The sequence below is a fragment of the Triticum aestivum genome, chromosome 1B (genome assembly GCF_018294505.1).
Source record: "Triticum aestivum cultivar Chinese Spring chromosome 1B, IWGSC CS RefSeq v2.1, whole genome shotgun sequence".
Classification (NCBI taxonomy): domain Eukaryota; kingdom Viridiplantae; phylum Streptophyta; class Magnoliopsida; order Poales; family Poaceae; genus Triticum; species Triticum aestivum.
In genome coordinates, this window is record NC_057795.1 from 73,834,896 (window position 1) to 73,849,546 (window position 14,651).

The following is a 14,651-nucleotide window of genomic DNA, read 5'->3' on the forward strand; positions in this document are numbered from 1 at the left end:
CCGAGGGGAAGGAATCGTCTCGTGCCAAAGGATAAATCTCTGAAATGCTCAAAGTATATGATTAGTCCGCAAACGTGTTGTCATCAATCACCAAAACTACATAGAGAGAGATATACCTTAACACCGGATGTATGTGACACGGTTGGATGTCGTCCTTCCACATCCGTATCCCTGACTGTTTTTTCTGTCAACGAACGGATGCGAAAGAAAATTTGCAGGTTGAAATTAGAGATGTCCTAACGAACAATATGTGCGTCAAATAGATTTAAATGCGTGTGGGCATTTTGAACGTGGACCGGGTGGCCCTCTACCTCATCAAAATGATTATTATTTTCGGAAAAACTTTCAATCTATTCATCTTCAATCATGGCAGTACAACGAATACCAGAAATAAAAACTACATCTAGATTCGTAGACCACCTAGCGACGACTACAAGCACCGAAGCGATCCGAAGGCGCGCCGCCGTCATCGCCCCTCCATCGCCGGAGCCGGGCACAACTTGTTATAGTAGACAGTCGGGAAGTCGTCGTACTGTAATTTTTTAACAATACTACCACTAGGTCCACAACGCGCCCAGCAATTCATTAGCAAGGACTTGGAGACTCCGCGAGTCAAGTGGGTACCATGCTTGTGTGAACGTAGCAGCGAAACGCGGACGGGGGGAGAAAGAGAGGGTGGGCTGGCGAGGCGGACGACGACGACCAACCCCCCGCACCCGCCCGCGCGCGGACCGGACCCGTACGGCCGTTGGAGTAAACCGGATTTGATAGCGGCCGATACGTCCGCCGCGGTGGCCGAGTAGGAGAGAGAAAACCAGCGCCCTCGTCGACGGGCTAGCCCACACGCACGCGACGCAGCCCCCCAGGGGGAGGAGAGAGAAAGAGAGAGAGAAAACCAGCACCACGTCGGTACAAAACGAGGCCAGAGAGAGAGAGGGGCGAAGAAGCAGAGGCGGGGGAGAGAGAGAAGAGAAGAGACGAGGAAAGTGTTGGCGGTGTGCTCGCGCCATTCCCATCCCCTCCCCGCCCCCCGGTCCAGCCGGATCTCGCCGCCGTCGGCGCCGGCTCCCCCTGGGCGGCGCCGCAGCCGCGCCCCCGCCCATGGTCGTTGCGCCCGCGTGGGGGACTCGGAGCGCGTGAGTAGGCAGGCGCCACGTGCCACGGGGCGCGTGTACACTCGGCGGCGGCCATGGCGGACCTGGCTTCCACCTGCAAGGTAGGCACACAACCGCCCAGCCCGCCCCGCTGCCAATTCGCCCCGATCTCCCCCGATTTCGCCAGGAATTCGATGCGCTCGGGGGAATTCGAGCCCGTGCCCCCCTCCTCCTCAATCGCTTTGACTACCTCTTAGACGGGACGACTGCGTTTGCTGCTGGTGGTAGCGATTGATGCGTCTGGTTTTGGTGTCTGGACGACTGCCGGTACTTCGGAGTCTGGTTTTGGTGTTAATAAGGAGGCAGTGGATTAGTCGGCGTCAGTAGCATCGAGTGGCGGGCGGCCATTCCTGCTGCCTGGGGTTGTCACGGGCGGGTGGGGGTTGAAGCTGAAGGCCGCTGCTGCGTGCCGATGCTCTGGCTGGATGTTGTCGCAGGAGGGGGGTCAAGTTGAAGATTGCTGCTGCGCGCCAATGCTTCATATGGCATGTTTCTGTAATAATTTAGCTCCGTGTGTGTGTCTTGATGCCGTGTTGTTTCAGACGTCGAGTGGTTCTACATTTTTCTCTATGCATTAATAAAGTGCCTGCGGTATAAATGGAAGTATCTACCGATGAATTCAGCAGAGCCTTTAGCGTGTGCTTTTACTTGTTTGTACTCGCTTGACTCGTCACACATGGGTTGGTCCAGTGTCCACAGTCATATAGGAGTAAGTTTTCAGGAGTCCTTCGTGTTGGCCTAGTCTTAAAGTTGGACTCTCTTAACTGTTGACATGGGAAAAATAGTTTGCTAGTTTGGATTAATGTATTTCATGACAATTGCATAAGTAGGATTAGTTGTACTAGTGGGTTGATATCTCAGTTTGGATCCATGACAATTACTTGAGCGAGATTAGCTGTACTATGCTCAAATCCACACACAATCATCCTCTCTGTTGAGTACTGAAACATGCTAGGCCTACAAAGAATCTACAATCGTTTTACTTAACTTTCCAAACTAATCCCCCCCCCCCTCGAATTCAACTGGGGTGGGCCCCTTCATCCCCCTATTACCAATCATAATCCTCCATGTCAGCTTGCCTGTAAATTTTTTAAGTAACCTTTTGTAGATGTAGCATTACTCGTACCGAAATGCCCCCCAAGATTGGTAGTTTGGCTTTAGTGTTTAGTCTGTATGCATGTCTTGCCAAAAATGAGTTGCTTGTGCCACTTTAGGCCACTTTAGCTTTGACCTTTTCCATTGTCCATCGCAGGATAAACTGGCATACTTTCGAATAAAGGAACTCAAAGATATCTTGCATCAGTTAGGCCTACCAAAGCAAGGAAAGAAGCAGGTTGGCAAATGTTCTTGCTCTCTTGACTATTTCCTGCAGTTTGTTTCGCCATCTCTGTGAAGTTTGTTTTCAATTATATGAGGATCACATGGTGTAACTTCCTTTGCCGGGTGTTCATTATACTTCATAATACAGAATCTTGTAATTCCTAAGGGCACTTGACAGGTGAGACTGGGAGCATGTCCTCGTGAGCAGAACGATAATTGTAGGCATTAAAAAGACCCAAAACACATACAAATGTATATGCTGAAATATTTGATGCACACAATTTTATGTGAGAATATGTCCGTTTACTTTCCTGAAAAATATACACATATAGTTGCTACGTCACCCTTCATACATTGTATGTGTAGCAAAAATGGTATCACACGCATGCCTGAGAATTCCAAATTAAAAGCAGTTGATTCAAACTTTTCAAACCTCTCATAAGTACAGAATCCATACTCTGCAGAATATGTCCTTTGAATAATGCTATCAATTTTATATTTTCATTATCTAATTCAGTTTCCTCATCTGGTCACAGGATCTTATTGACAGGGTATTGGCACTGTTATCAGATGAGCAAGGTATGCATGTCTGTTGTTTGTATTTCCCTTATCTGTATCTTCATTGATTGCATTTCACACTTTCACGGGATAGCCTTACATTTTAAATTATGCTAAAGCCAAAGTTTCTTTTTCCACACTGATGTTCATCTTAACCCCCCTTTCTTAGTTTCCATTTTGGTATTTGATTGCCAATTCTGTTGTTCGATCAGTAGACTGGCTAGTTAACTACTCCTATTTGATGTTCTTATCTTTGTCTCGATGGCATACATTTCTTCATCTCAAATGTTGTAATGATTTATACTTTCCTGAACTACCTGCTAAGTTTTTGTTCTGTTATCCTGTTGCAGGTCAAAGGCATCATGGGTGGGGAAGAAAAAATTCTTTCACAAAGGAGGCAGTGGCAAAAATTGTCGATGATATATACAGGTTCAATTATATTGTTTTATCAAATTATCTCTGTAGCAGAGTAGTGCAGATACTTGAGATAAAATTATTGGTGCTTCTTTTTGAGGTATTTATGCTTTCATTAGCAGGAAAATGCAAATCCAATCTGCTCCCGATCTAGCCACTAGGTCCCACACTGGATCAGATTTATTCCGGCCTAAAGATGAAGTCAACGACTCCTTCCAGCCACAGCCAGTGACTAAGGTCCGCTGCATTTGTGATAGCAAGTTGCTAAACGATAATATGATCCAGGTATTGTAGTTGTTTTCCTCTCTTGTTTTTCCCTTGAAAAGATGACTATGACATGAAGCAAAGTTCTTATAGTTTGTCAACTTAATTCAGTTTTTGTGCTGCCATCCCTTTTTGAGAATTTTACTGTGCCTTTTCTGCAGTGTGAGGATGATCGATGCCATGTGTGGCAACATATGAGCTGTGTGCTCGTTCCAGATAAGCCCACTGAGGGTGTTGGCCCTGAAGTTCCACCCCACTTCTACTGTGAATTATGCCGACTAAGTCGGGCAGACCCGTATGTCTTGCTTCTCCTGCTTGCTCTTTGTTTTTTTAGCTCAGTTTTTATCTGATATACACTTGTTATTTTATAGTGCATTTATGTTTCTTAATCATTATGTTTGTCACTAGAATTTAACAATGAATTGTAACTGGAACTTTGAAAGTGATTAGCTCGCTCCAGATAGCAACTTCCATTCAATTTAATTTATTGAATTGGAATGCCTGTTGTGGTAAATAAATCTGATCACTTTCTTCTTTTGTGTCTGATCAACTATAAGTTAGTGTCTTGATACAAATGCTATTGAACCTGCCATTTCATTCCTCTGGAGAATGGAGTACTTTTGGGAATGAAGTTATTCATGCATCAGGCCGTCTATATCTTTTCATTTATTATTTGAACTGCTATGCCCATTCTATAACTGGTTAAGTTAAGGGTTCCTATAATGTTTCCGTAAGTGTTGATTGGCTAAGTTCATGTTGTGCTTACTGAACACCAACCTATTGCTGCTGGGCTTTATGTACAGGGTGGTTTATTTCTTGTTAGCATGAAGTTCAAATGAGGTTTTGGCACAATTCAAGTTACTTATTTTACACCCCAGGTTGTTTTGCACAAGTGCATATTTGTGCTTCTACAAATAAATAAATAAATCAGAATCTCAAATGAGTTGTCCCCTGAAGGAGTAGCAAACTTTGTAAATGTAATTAGGGCATCCGAAGTCGGAATCTCTGAATAGCATTATAGAAGTTAACCTCCATATCATGCACTGTTTATGTTCAGTAGAAAGCATTTATTTAAGCTGAAGTCGGAATCTTGAATGAGAAGCCTCCATATCATGCACTTCCCCTGCTTTTCTGTGTAGACTGGAAAGTGGAATTTTCACTTGCTGAAGTTTCAGACTTCAAAATTTGCAGGTTTTGGGTCACTACAGGGAATCCATTACCCCCTCTGAAATTCATGTCATCTGGTGTTGCAAATGATGGGTGAGTATAAGATGAAACCTTGTTACCAGTCACCAGTATGTATACCATTATACATGATGTTTCCCTTCCCTCTTTCTGAGAGAAAACAATTGGAAAGAGCTAAAAAGCACGGATACGGAGACATGGACATGGAGATATGCATACAGGGACATGGGATACGGCATTTTCCAAGAACAGCCAATCGGGGATATGGCGAGCATATAGACAATTTTTTTAAAATATGCTATATAATAGAGTTAAAACAAAAAATTAACGAGAAACTGAGATGACATCAGAATACTGCGGTACTGCCACATTTGTTGTCTCCCTTTTCAAGTGTTCAGCGATTGAATTAAATTAATTGTTCCTCCAGACCTGTGTCATTGCGATTGCAACTTGCAAAATACATCAAAAGCTAGTATTAGAGACTGAAGAGGATGCAGGTGCAACTTTCTGAACATAAGCCCACACAGGATATTTCGGATCTACAAAACCAGGCTGCCCTTCACTCTCACCCATGTATGATAGGTTACAGGCGGTGGCGCTCCTAGATGCCATGCTACCTAACAGCAAGCAGCAACAACAATCAACACTGAGCAACAGCACGAAGCCAAGAACAGAGTGGGGAAGAGGAGAGTGGCTGGGCTTGGGGGGATGGCAGCATGGGGAAGCAAGAAGCATGAAGCACAAGAACAGCACGGGGAAGCAAGCAGCAGCAGCTCAACAGCAAAAAATCGAATCACAAAGAGATAAATAGGTTGAGGTTACCTGCTCGAGCGTGGTTGCCGTTGAGAGGAGCACTGCTGTGCTTGGGGGAAATGGCTGCGGTCGTGTCAAGGCGGTGGCAGTTGCAGCAGCGAGTCAACGCGGCGGCGGTGTGGTCGCTGGAGGCTGGAGCAGCTTGTCCCTTTTGTGGCGCTCGTGTGTGCGTACCTGCCTACCTGGCAACAATAGTTTCTATCGGGCCGTTACTAGACACCCAAGTCCCACCACATCCACAGCGTATCCCTATTTATTTTAATTCGGAAAAGATGGGCTACATTCGGCTGTTTCTGCCTTCTCCATTCTTTGTTGGGAAATTCTCGCCATATTTGATTCTACTTTTAGGACGTAATGCATGGTAGGTTGTATTGCTTTGTTTATTTTCCCAGGGATGCCCGTTATGCTATTGTTACGTGGTGAAGTAGTAAGTAATACATGCTGGTTCATCCAACACACTTATATATATATATATATATATATATATATATATATATATATATATATATATATATATTAGTGGGTTGCTCCAGTTGAAGGACAGGCCTAGCGCAGTGGTGAAGTACTCCCCACTTGTGCCAAGAGGTCCTGGGTTCGATGCAGCCTCCCTGCATTGCACTGCGAGGGGTAAGACTTGCCTTGTATAATCCCTCCCCAGACTCCACCTGGTGTGGGAGCTTCTAGCACTGGGTCTGTCCTTTTAGTCGGTTGCTCTAGTTCATAACCTTTTGACAGACATAAGACATTCCTCTTGAAGTCTTGTTATTAAACTTGAATGTACTCTCAGTTTGTTTGTTTCATAAGTTTAAAATGACAACTCATCTTTTCAAAGAAAAGGCTTAGTAAGCACGTAGCAGATATCTGTTCTGTTGATGTCAGAACTTAGTCTACATGTCTCTGAAAATACATTTAGGCCCCGTTTGTAACACGGTAGGGAAAATACGGGAATAGGAAAAACAATGGAATAGGAAAAGAAATCATGTGTTTGGAATGCCGGAATTGGTATATCACAGGAATCCTAATAGCTCAGTCAAACTACAGTCAGACACAGCACTTAAGCCCCACACATGTCATTGAATCTCTTGCCTAATAGAGAATAATTTTCTGGTACAACTACCGTGAAAGCTGGTGTGGGAGCTTCTAGCACTGGGTCTGTCCTTTTAGTCGGTTGCTCTAGTTCATAACCTTTTGACAGACATAAGACATTCCTCTTGAAGTCTTGTTATTAAACTTGAATGTACTCTCAGTTTGTTTGTTTCATAAGTTTAAAATGACAACTCATCTTTTCAAAGAAAAGGCTTAGTAAGCACGTAGCAGATATCTGTTCTGTTGATGTCAGAACTTAGTCTACATGTCTCTGAAAATACATTTAGGCCCCGTTTGTAACACGGTAGGGAAAATACGGGAATAGGAAAAACAATGGAATAGGAAAAGAAATCATGTGTTTGGAATGCCGGAATTGGTATATCACAGGAATCCTAATAGCTCAGTCAAACTACAGTCAGACACAGCACTTAAGCCCCACACATGTCATTGAATCTCTTGCCTAATAGAGAATAATTTTCTGGTACAACTACCGTGAAAGGTATAGCAAAATAACATCATGCAATCACCCTTTCTACACCACATGCTCTTTTCTTATCCCAACTTCATCTTCTCCATGCATGTTTCCTTCTTTTCTCTGCTAGTTTTTCTTGGTCACGCCTAGCTCCGGCCACTAGTTACCAGCTGCTCCTTACGGAAAAACATTGCCGCCAATGTGTTCTACATGTTGCGGGGATTCCATTTTTGTGCTTGCTTAAGCTTCTCCCCTGCCTCCCTGCCTGTTGATTTGCTTAGAGCTTTTCCTGTGTTTGCTGGTCATGGCGGGAGATCAAGCAGCTGCTGTAGCTGCAGTGCCTCAGTCTTATGCGACGAGAGGGAAAAAATGAGGTTGGACTGGGTTTTCAGAACCCTGTGAAATTCTTGTAGAAGTGAAGGAAATCGATTCCTATCCCCATTTTTTGTAAGATGATCCTGCATTCCAAACGCCAGGAAAGGAGCTTTTCCTGTGTGAATAGTGTTTCTACTGTTTTCCCATGTTCCAAACGAGGCCTTGTATGCGGTACAATGCTTCTTAAATGTTATTTTCTCTTGCAATGTTAATCTACTACTCCCTCCGTCCCAAAATAAGTGACTCAAAAATGACTCAACTTTGTATTAACTTCAGTACAAAGTTGACTCACTTTTGAGTCACTTATTTTGGGACGGAGGGAGTATATATTACTCAGGGTGGGTGATGGATAACTGCATAGTAGGGATGCAAGCGGGGCAGGCTAATGGACAATACCATAGTTCAGATATAGTATTTAATTTTAGACAAGTAATGAGCAAATTATGAGCTTATTGATGAGTTTCGCGGGATGAAACGGGATGTGGCTTGCGCCCCTACTGCATATTGATGTGCTTGCATTGTTTGGTTTCCGATTTTTGTGTTACTTGTGATATAAACTTGTCCTTATTGCATCCTCACATTGTCACTTATCTGTAGAACAAGTGTACTTCAAACCGTGGAGAAAACCTTCCAACTTTCTCGAGCCGATAGGGAAACAGTTCAGAGATCAGAATATGATCTCCAGGTATGCTCTCCTGAAAAGCTAATTTTTGCATTCCTGAGTTCTGAGTGAACTCGTCTTCACTCTGCGAGCGTAGTTTACAACTTGGTAAACACCTGTCATAGAGAAATTGGACAGTGACAACTTGATGTAGAATCTGGTACCTGAAGGTATGCACATATTGTGGTTGGAATAGATCTAGAATAGTTGGTGAAGACAAATGTCATAGCAGTACTTCAGTGACACTGCTTAATTCATATATTGCTTGATTAAAGAATGTCAAAAGCTAGTAGGTGTTGTATAGGACATATATTTGAATGCTATTACAACTCGCTGAGGACGTGCATCCACACCGAAGAGTTCTCTTAATTTTCTGGATTCATTCACTTTCTTTTGCTTTTTACATAGATATGTACCCAAGCATACATGGACCACTTGGGTTAAACTACACAAACTCAACCGGATAGAAACTAACCAAATCAATCTAATCTCTAGCAACCGGCAGCAACTACACCAAACAGTACTTTGAAGTACACTTGAAGCTACAGTAGACGTGCCATAGTTCTCAGTTTGATTTAATATACCATGTCTTTTGGGCAAAGGAAATTAATGTGACATGATACCGCTATACCTTTGTTATTGAAGGCTTTGTTGTTGTTGTTGATACCGCTATACCTTTACATACCCGAATTCTGAAAGTCTTCCTCGTTTTAAGATACTGCTATGTTACAACCCCATGACTAATCTGGAAGAAATGAGTATATGTCTAGGTTTTAAGGCATCTGGATTCTACCATCGAATTTACACTCACAGGAATAGTATATTATCCCATGTATTTGTTATTGAATCATGAAAGTTATTTTCTTTATGTATAGGGGGGGGGGGGGAGTATCAGTAATTTTTAAGGTTCACTTGCCAACTTTTTTTTTCTTTGCATTATTGGATAGTTCCATTTTTACCATATATAGATGCTATGCTAGTCTCTTGTATATGCAGAGGAGTGATTCTCTCAGAAGTTTTTAGTTTGCAGATATACTCTTGAGACCAGACTATATATGTTGGTCTGTAGTACTGTCTTATTAACCGGAGGATGTTTTATGCACAGGTTTGGTGCATTCTTATGAATGATAAAGTTCAGTTCAGGATGCAGTGGCCCCAATATGCAGAATTGGAAGTGAATGGTATTGTTGGCAATATATAACTAGGCTGAGGAATATTTTTGAAACGCATATCAGTTCAATGTTTGCTTATATCCCAGACACTGCTCTAACATATGTGCTAAATCTGAGTTGTAGCCTTGTAGGTTGTGTTTTACATTGATCATTTTGGAATTAAGGATTATCAGTGTGAATGTCGTTTATCTTCTCCATTCATTCAGGTTTTGCTGTACGAGTAGTGACCAGACCTGGTTCTCAGTTGCTAGGCATAAATGGACGGGATGATGGGCCATTGGTGAGTTCATTCTTATTCTGTCCCTCTGCATGTTTATCCACTTACAGTTTCATCCTTGTCTCGCTTTAAACGATTAACCAAAAAGTGTTGCATTTGGACCAGCAAGCTTATGTAGGCCTGTGACAACAATTCTACTTGCAGCAACACTTAGTTAGGCTGCATGATAATCCCCCGCCCCACTCGAAGGGATGATCCTAAATGCCTGTAACCACCCCTCGTCAGTAACTCTGTGGATACCCACTAGTGCACTTGATGCTGCAATCAATGGGCATAACCCACAAATGGTGGTCCAGCATGTCCATAGCATGCAGCTTACGCTTTTGGACTCACTTGGACTAAAAGAGTTAAACCTGGAACACTGCAGGTTTTATGTTCGGATCCAGCAAGCATTATATGCTAGCACAGTTGACTGCAAACTGCCAGCACAACTTTACTTGTGCAATTGTGCCACATATAGGCCAACATGAGTAGGGCCGGGTCTTATGATTTTACAAGCTGTGTTGAGGGACATATCGTCCATGGACCAACATTACTGTTCGGTTATGTCTCATCATGTTCATGATGAGTAGGCTTGCAACTTTTGACCTTACCTGAACACTTGTTTAAAAGTGCAAATAGTTTTTGATCCAGCGTCACAGAAAGTACTACAACTGAATTTACATACATATATGAGGTAAAGGGTGAACTGTAAGATGAAGACATGTCTATACACTAATTAATAATGTTATGTCCCATACAAGAATTTAACTACATGGCCATGGCACTGTAAGGCATCACTTCCGCGAAAGACTTACTTAGCTTGGTGATATTGGTGTCAGGTAGACTTATCTTGCTACAGCCACTGTTGGATTTCATGAATCAACAACTGGAGTTGGATAGTTTAGGTACAAAACTGGCAGCATACAACATCCATTTTCATGTTGGGACCAATCAATGTGGTATATTTTGTTGACAGATTGAGAACTTGTGCATGAAGAAACATTCTGCATTCAATCATTACATTAATACTGTTTGCTACATTTTTATTTTTATTCTTTACCCAAGTTCTTTTTGTCATGGCTTGAACTTGCCATCCTTGTATTTTGCAGATAACCACATGCAGTAGAGAAGGAACTAACAAGATCTGCTTACGGAGGGTTGATAATCGAACATTTTGCTTTGGAGTCCGAGTTGCTAGGAGGAGGAGTGTTCCTCAGGTTTTGACTTTACTTATCAATTTAGTTGAAATGATTGGTATTAGGTGTTTCCTTTTCCTGTTCACTTATCTCTCAGTTGCCTTTCTCCATTTGACTGGACCATAGCCTCCTTTAAGGAGAAGCTTAGCTCGGTATCATCGCAAAGATGTACAAATTGAAAATGCCATCACATGTGAGGCAGACTAGTGAGCCATGGAGCCACATGTCAGTGACACATCGATGTTGTTTTCCAACTCGAGTTATCTTTGCGATGGTACGGAACACTTTGTGCCCCTTTATCTATATATATCCTGAAGAGGGACATGTGCACACCAACTGATTGTTATTGCCCACCATTCCTCCCTATATGTGTCTGGCTGGAATGTTCATCAATGATTAAGAACGACACATAATTTGAACTTTATTACAAGAAGGAAAATATGAAGTTCTGTAATTCATCACAAGTCTGAACTACACCCACAGTTTTTGTTTTTCGTTTGACATTTTTTACTTTCAAAATCTTCTAGATCTTACTTTGACAGTTCTTGTTTTGAAATGACTTGTGACCACTGCTATTTGTTTTTATTACTTCACGTTACCTGCAAATATAAGTTTAGCAGTGACTGTTAAGAATTATTCTAAAATTGGACATTAACAATTTCGATAGTTTTAAATGTGTTGACGATCAAACTTCGGAAAATTGGATGGCATGGACTCTGTTACAGAAACTCCGAACATCTGCCATTGCATCCTCCACCTGGAACAGATTTGACCCCTAATTACTGCCAACATCTGCCACTGAAAAATCTCAGGTTATAAAATGAAACTGGCTGTAACTTTTCCAACTTGTGAGAGTGAATCTAATCCTGTATGTCCAGGATTACTTTTGCAAATTGTTACTTTGTCCAGTGAAAACAACTGTACCAAACTAAAATTTTCTGCTGTTTCTTGAACATTTTTCTTTTGATTTTAGCATCTTGTAGTGCTCCACGTTTTTATTTTGAATAAGTTGTTTCATTACCTTCCCATTCCCATTTTAGACCACTTGATTTACATTCTGACATATTACATAATTTCTTGTTGCATTACCTTTCCGTTAACGCTATCATTGGTATCCAGGTTTTAAATTTAGTTCCAAAGGAAGCTGAAGGTGAGTCTTTTGAGGATGCTCTTACTCGTGTTCGGCGCTGTCTCGGAGGTGGAGATACTGCAGAGAACGCTGATAGTGACAGTGATTTGGAAGTGGTTACTGAATCTGTTACAGTCAACCTTCGTTGCCCTGTGAGTTTTCGTGCGTGTAACTGTTATTGTTATTTTTGGCTGACTCAGCATATACTTGTCAGTCCTGTATGCTTGCCTCGTGGTTAGTAATTACACGCTGTCAGTTTGCTACATTCCTTGCTCGTTAGCTGAGTAGTTTTAGGTATATAGAAATGGGTACTAATATGGCATCTTTCAGAAGCAAAAATATTTGTTTCAATGTATTTTCTTTGTCAACGTATGTTATGTCTACCTTTATAAGCTAAGGGTATATCTGGTTTGTACCCAAATCACCCTACCTGTTATTTTGCCATGTGCTAAAATTCATCCTTTGTCTTGGTGTTTCCAGTTTTCGACATGTCCATATGGCCATGCCCTTTGCCCACTTCCAATGCTTTTTCTTGCCAATCTTGCGCAATCAATATTTGACAACCAAATATTTGTCGTGACGTATGCAAGATTTGGAATCAATCTAACAGTTCTAATATATATTTTCAGAATAGTGGATCCAGAATGAAGACTGCTGGAAGGTTCAAGCCTTGCGTTCACATGGGTTGTTTTGATCTCGACACCTTCGTGGAACTGAATCAGCGGTCCCGCAAGGTTAGATTTTGCGCTTATATGTGTATGTCAACACTTGTGCATGTGCATCCAGGAAGTCAAGTAAATATAGAATGCTGTTCGTCCATGTTTAGTGACTTTCTGCAAGGTGGTAGCCCATATTGTGGCATAAAATTGGTTTGGTATGTCTTATGTAGTCTCTCTGATTGCTCTCTTTTTATATTCTGCAGTGGCAGTGTCCAATATGTTTAAAGAACTACTCTCTTGAGAATTTGATGATTGATCCTTACTTCAATCGGATTACTTCTCTGGTAGGTCTTCATCATACCTTTGGTTTTTGTTGTTGCGTGATTTGGTTGCTTTTGTTTATTCTTTTTTCTTTATGATGCAGTTGCGTGATTGTAGTGAAGATGTCAATGAGATTGATATTAAGCCAGATGGATCTTGGCGTATAAAGGGTGATGTACCAACTAGGGAATTATCTCAGTGGCATATGCCTGATGGCACGCTGTGCATCTTGAAGGAAGATAACAAACCTGGTGTTGAGAATTTTAATGAACTCAAGATAGAAGGTACTTCTGATGGCCATAAGAGTTTAAAAATTGGAATCAAGAGAAAAAATGGAATTTGGGAAGTTAGTAACAAAGCAGATGACAAGAAGCCTTCTGTGGTAGGAAATATCACCCAGAACAATATTACTTTCCGAACTCCAAACACTTTCCCTATGAGCAGTAGTCCCACTGGGAGTTATAGAGATGGGGAAGACACAAGTGTGAACCAGGAGGGCAGTATGCATATTGATTTATCATTGAACAATGGTCATGAGTTTGAAAGTTTTCCTCTCAATTTCGGCCAAACATATAATACAGAGGATACATCACAGCAACAACTTAGTGCTGGAGATGTCATTGTTCTTAGTGATTCTGATGAAGAGAATGACACAATTGTTTGCCCACCAACTGTCTACGACAATTCTACTGTAAATGACGGTGGTTTTCCTTTTGCCACTAGTGATGCTGGATTTACTGGAAGATACCAGGAAGATCCTGGTGTCGGTACTAGTGGCCTTGGTTTATTAAGCAACAACGCTGATGATTTTGAGATGACTAATTGGCAAATGCCCTATTCTCAACCGGAGCAAGGCTACCAGTTTTTCGGGGATGGCACCGCCGATACTTATGTTGGTTCGCACAATTCCTTTAGCATTACACCAAACGACTATTCCCTTGATTGTAATGTTGGCATAGAGGAGGCTTCTGTAGCTCATGACCTTCCAGTTTACCGCAGTAATAATGAAATGCATGGAAGTTTGGTTGATAACCCATTGGCTTTTGGTGGTGATGATCCTTCTTTGCAAATTTTTCTTCCAAGTCAGCCTTCTTCTGCTCCCCTTCAGGAAGAACCAAGTGAGCGTGTAAATGCATCAAATGGGGTTCAGTCTGATGATTGGATCTCTCTTACGCTCGCAGCCGGTGGAGGTGGTAATGAAGTGCCTGCAGCTGCTAATGGTTTAAATTTGCAAGAACAAATACGGTCAAATGAGACAGGAGTGGAACCATTAATTGACGCTGGTTTGTCTCCCTTTTATGCATTCAGTTTTCCTTTCTTATATGCTCCATTTCAGCAGTTGAAGAACATATAGCATTTTTAGTGGAACTGCAAATAAGAAAACTACCACAGTAAGTGGTTACTTAAAGCTGATCTTTCAAGTAAAACACGCCTTAGAAACAGCTGTCCTTTTGTCCCACTTTCTTATTTGTCCTTAAAATTTCACAAAAGTTCCCAAAGGGAAAATATAGTAATCCTACTTTCTTAAGAAAGGGTTTATGTTTCTACTAGTCTAGTTATGGTTAACTGTAAGCTGAAAATTGCTATCATTCCCCCATATTTCTCCTGGTTTT

At 41.8% G+C, this 14,651-nt stretch overlaps 1 protein-coding gene across 4 annotated transcripts in view; it reads left to right on the forward strand.

Annotated features, from left to right (window-relative positions):
* The first annotated feature begins 878 nt into the window (after positions 1-878).
* The window catches only part of LOC123108023 (E3 SUMO-protein ligase SIZ1), a 15,983-nt gene continuing 2,210 nt past the window's right edge, over positions 879-14,651 (forward strand). Inside the window, exons 1-15 of one of the 4 annotated variants that reach the window (XM_044529900.1) lie at positions 880-1,216; positions 2,407-2,487; positions 3,011-3,053; positions 3,383-3,461; positions 3,566-3,731; positions 3,872-4,005; positions 4,902-4,970; positions 8,239-8,326; positions 9,408-9,483; positions 9,681-9,754; positions 10,843-10,950; positions 12,049-12,210; positions 12,688-12,792; positions 12,981-13,061; positions 13,142-14,321. In XM_044529900.1, coding sequence (XP_044385835.1) covers positions 1,190-1,216; positions 2,407-2,487; positions 3,011-3,053; positions 3,383-3,461; positions 3,566-3,731; positions 3,872-4,005; positions 4,902-4,970; positions 8,239-8,326; positions 9,408-9,483; positions 9,681-9,754; positions 10,843-10,950; positions 12,049-12,210; positions 12,688-12,792; positions 12,981-13,061; positions 13,142-14,321 — 2,473 coding nt within the window. In that variant the 5' untranslated portion in view covers positions 880-1,189. Of the gene's footprint in view, positions 1,217-2,406; positions 2,488-3,010; positions 3,054-3,382; positions 3,462-3,565; positions 3,732-3,871; positions 4,006-4,901; positions 4,971-8,238; positions 8,327-9,407; positions 9,484-9,680; positions 9,755-10,842; positions 10,951-12,048; positions 12,211-12,687; positions 12,793-12,980; positions 13,062-13,141; positions 14,322-14,651 lie in introns of all 4 variants that reach the window. The other 3 variants (XM_044529893.1, XM_044529907.1, XM_044529912.1) reach the window with 3 other exon arrangements.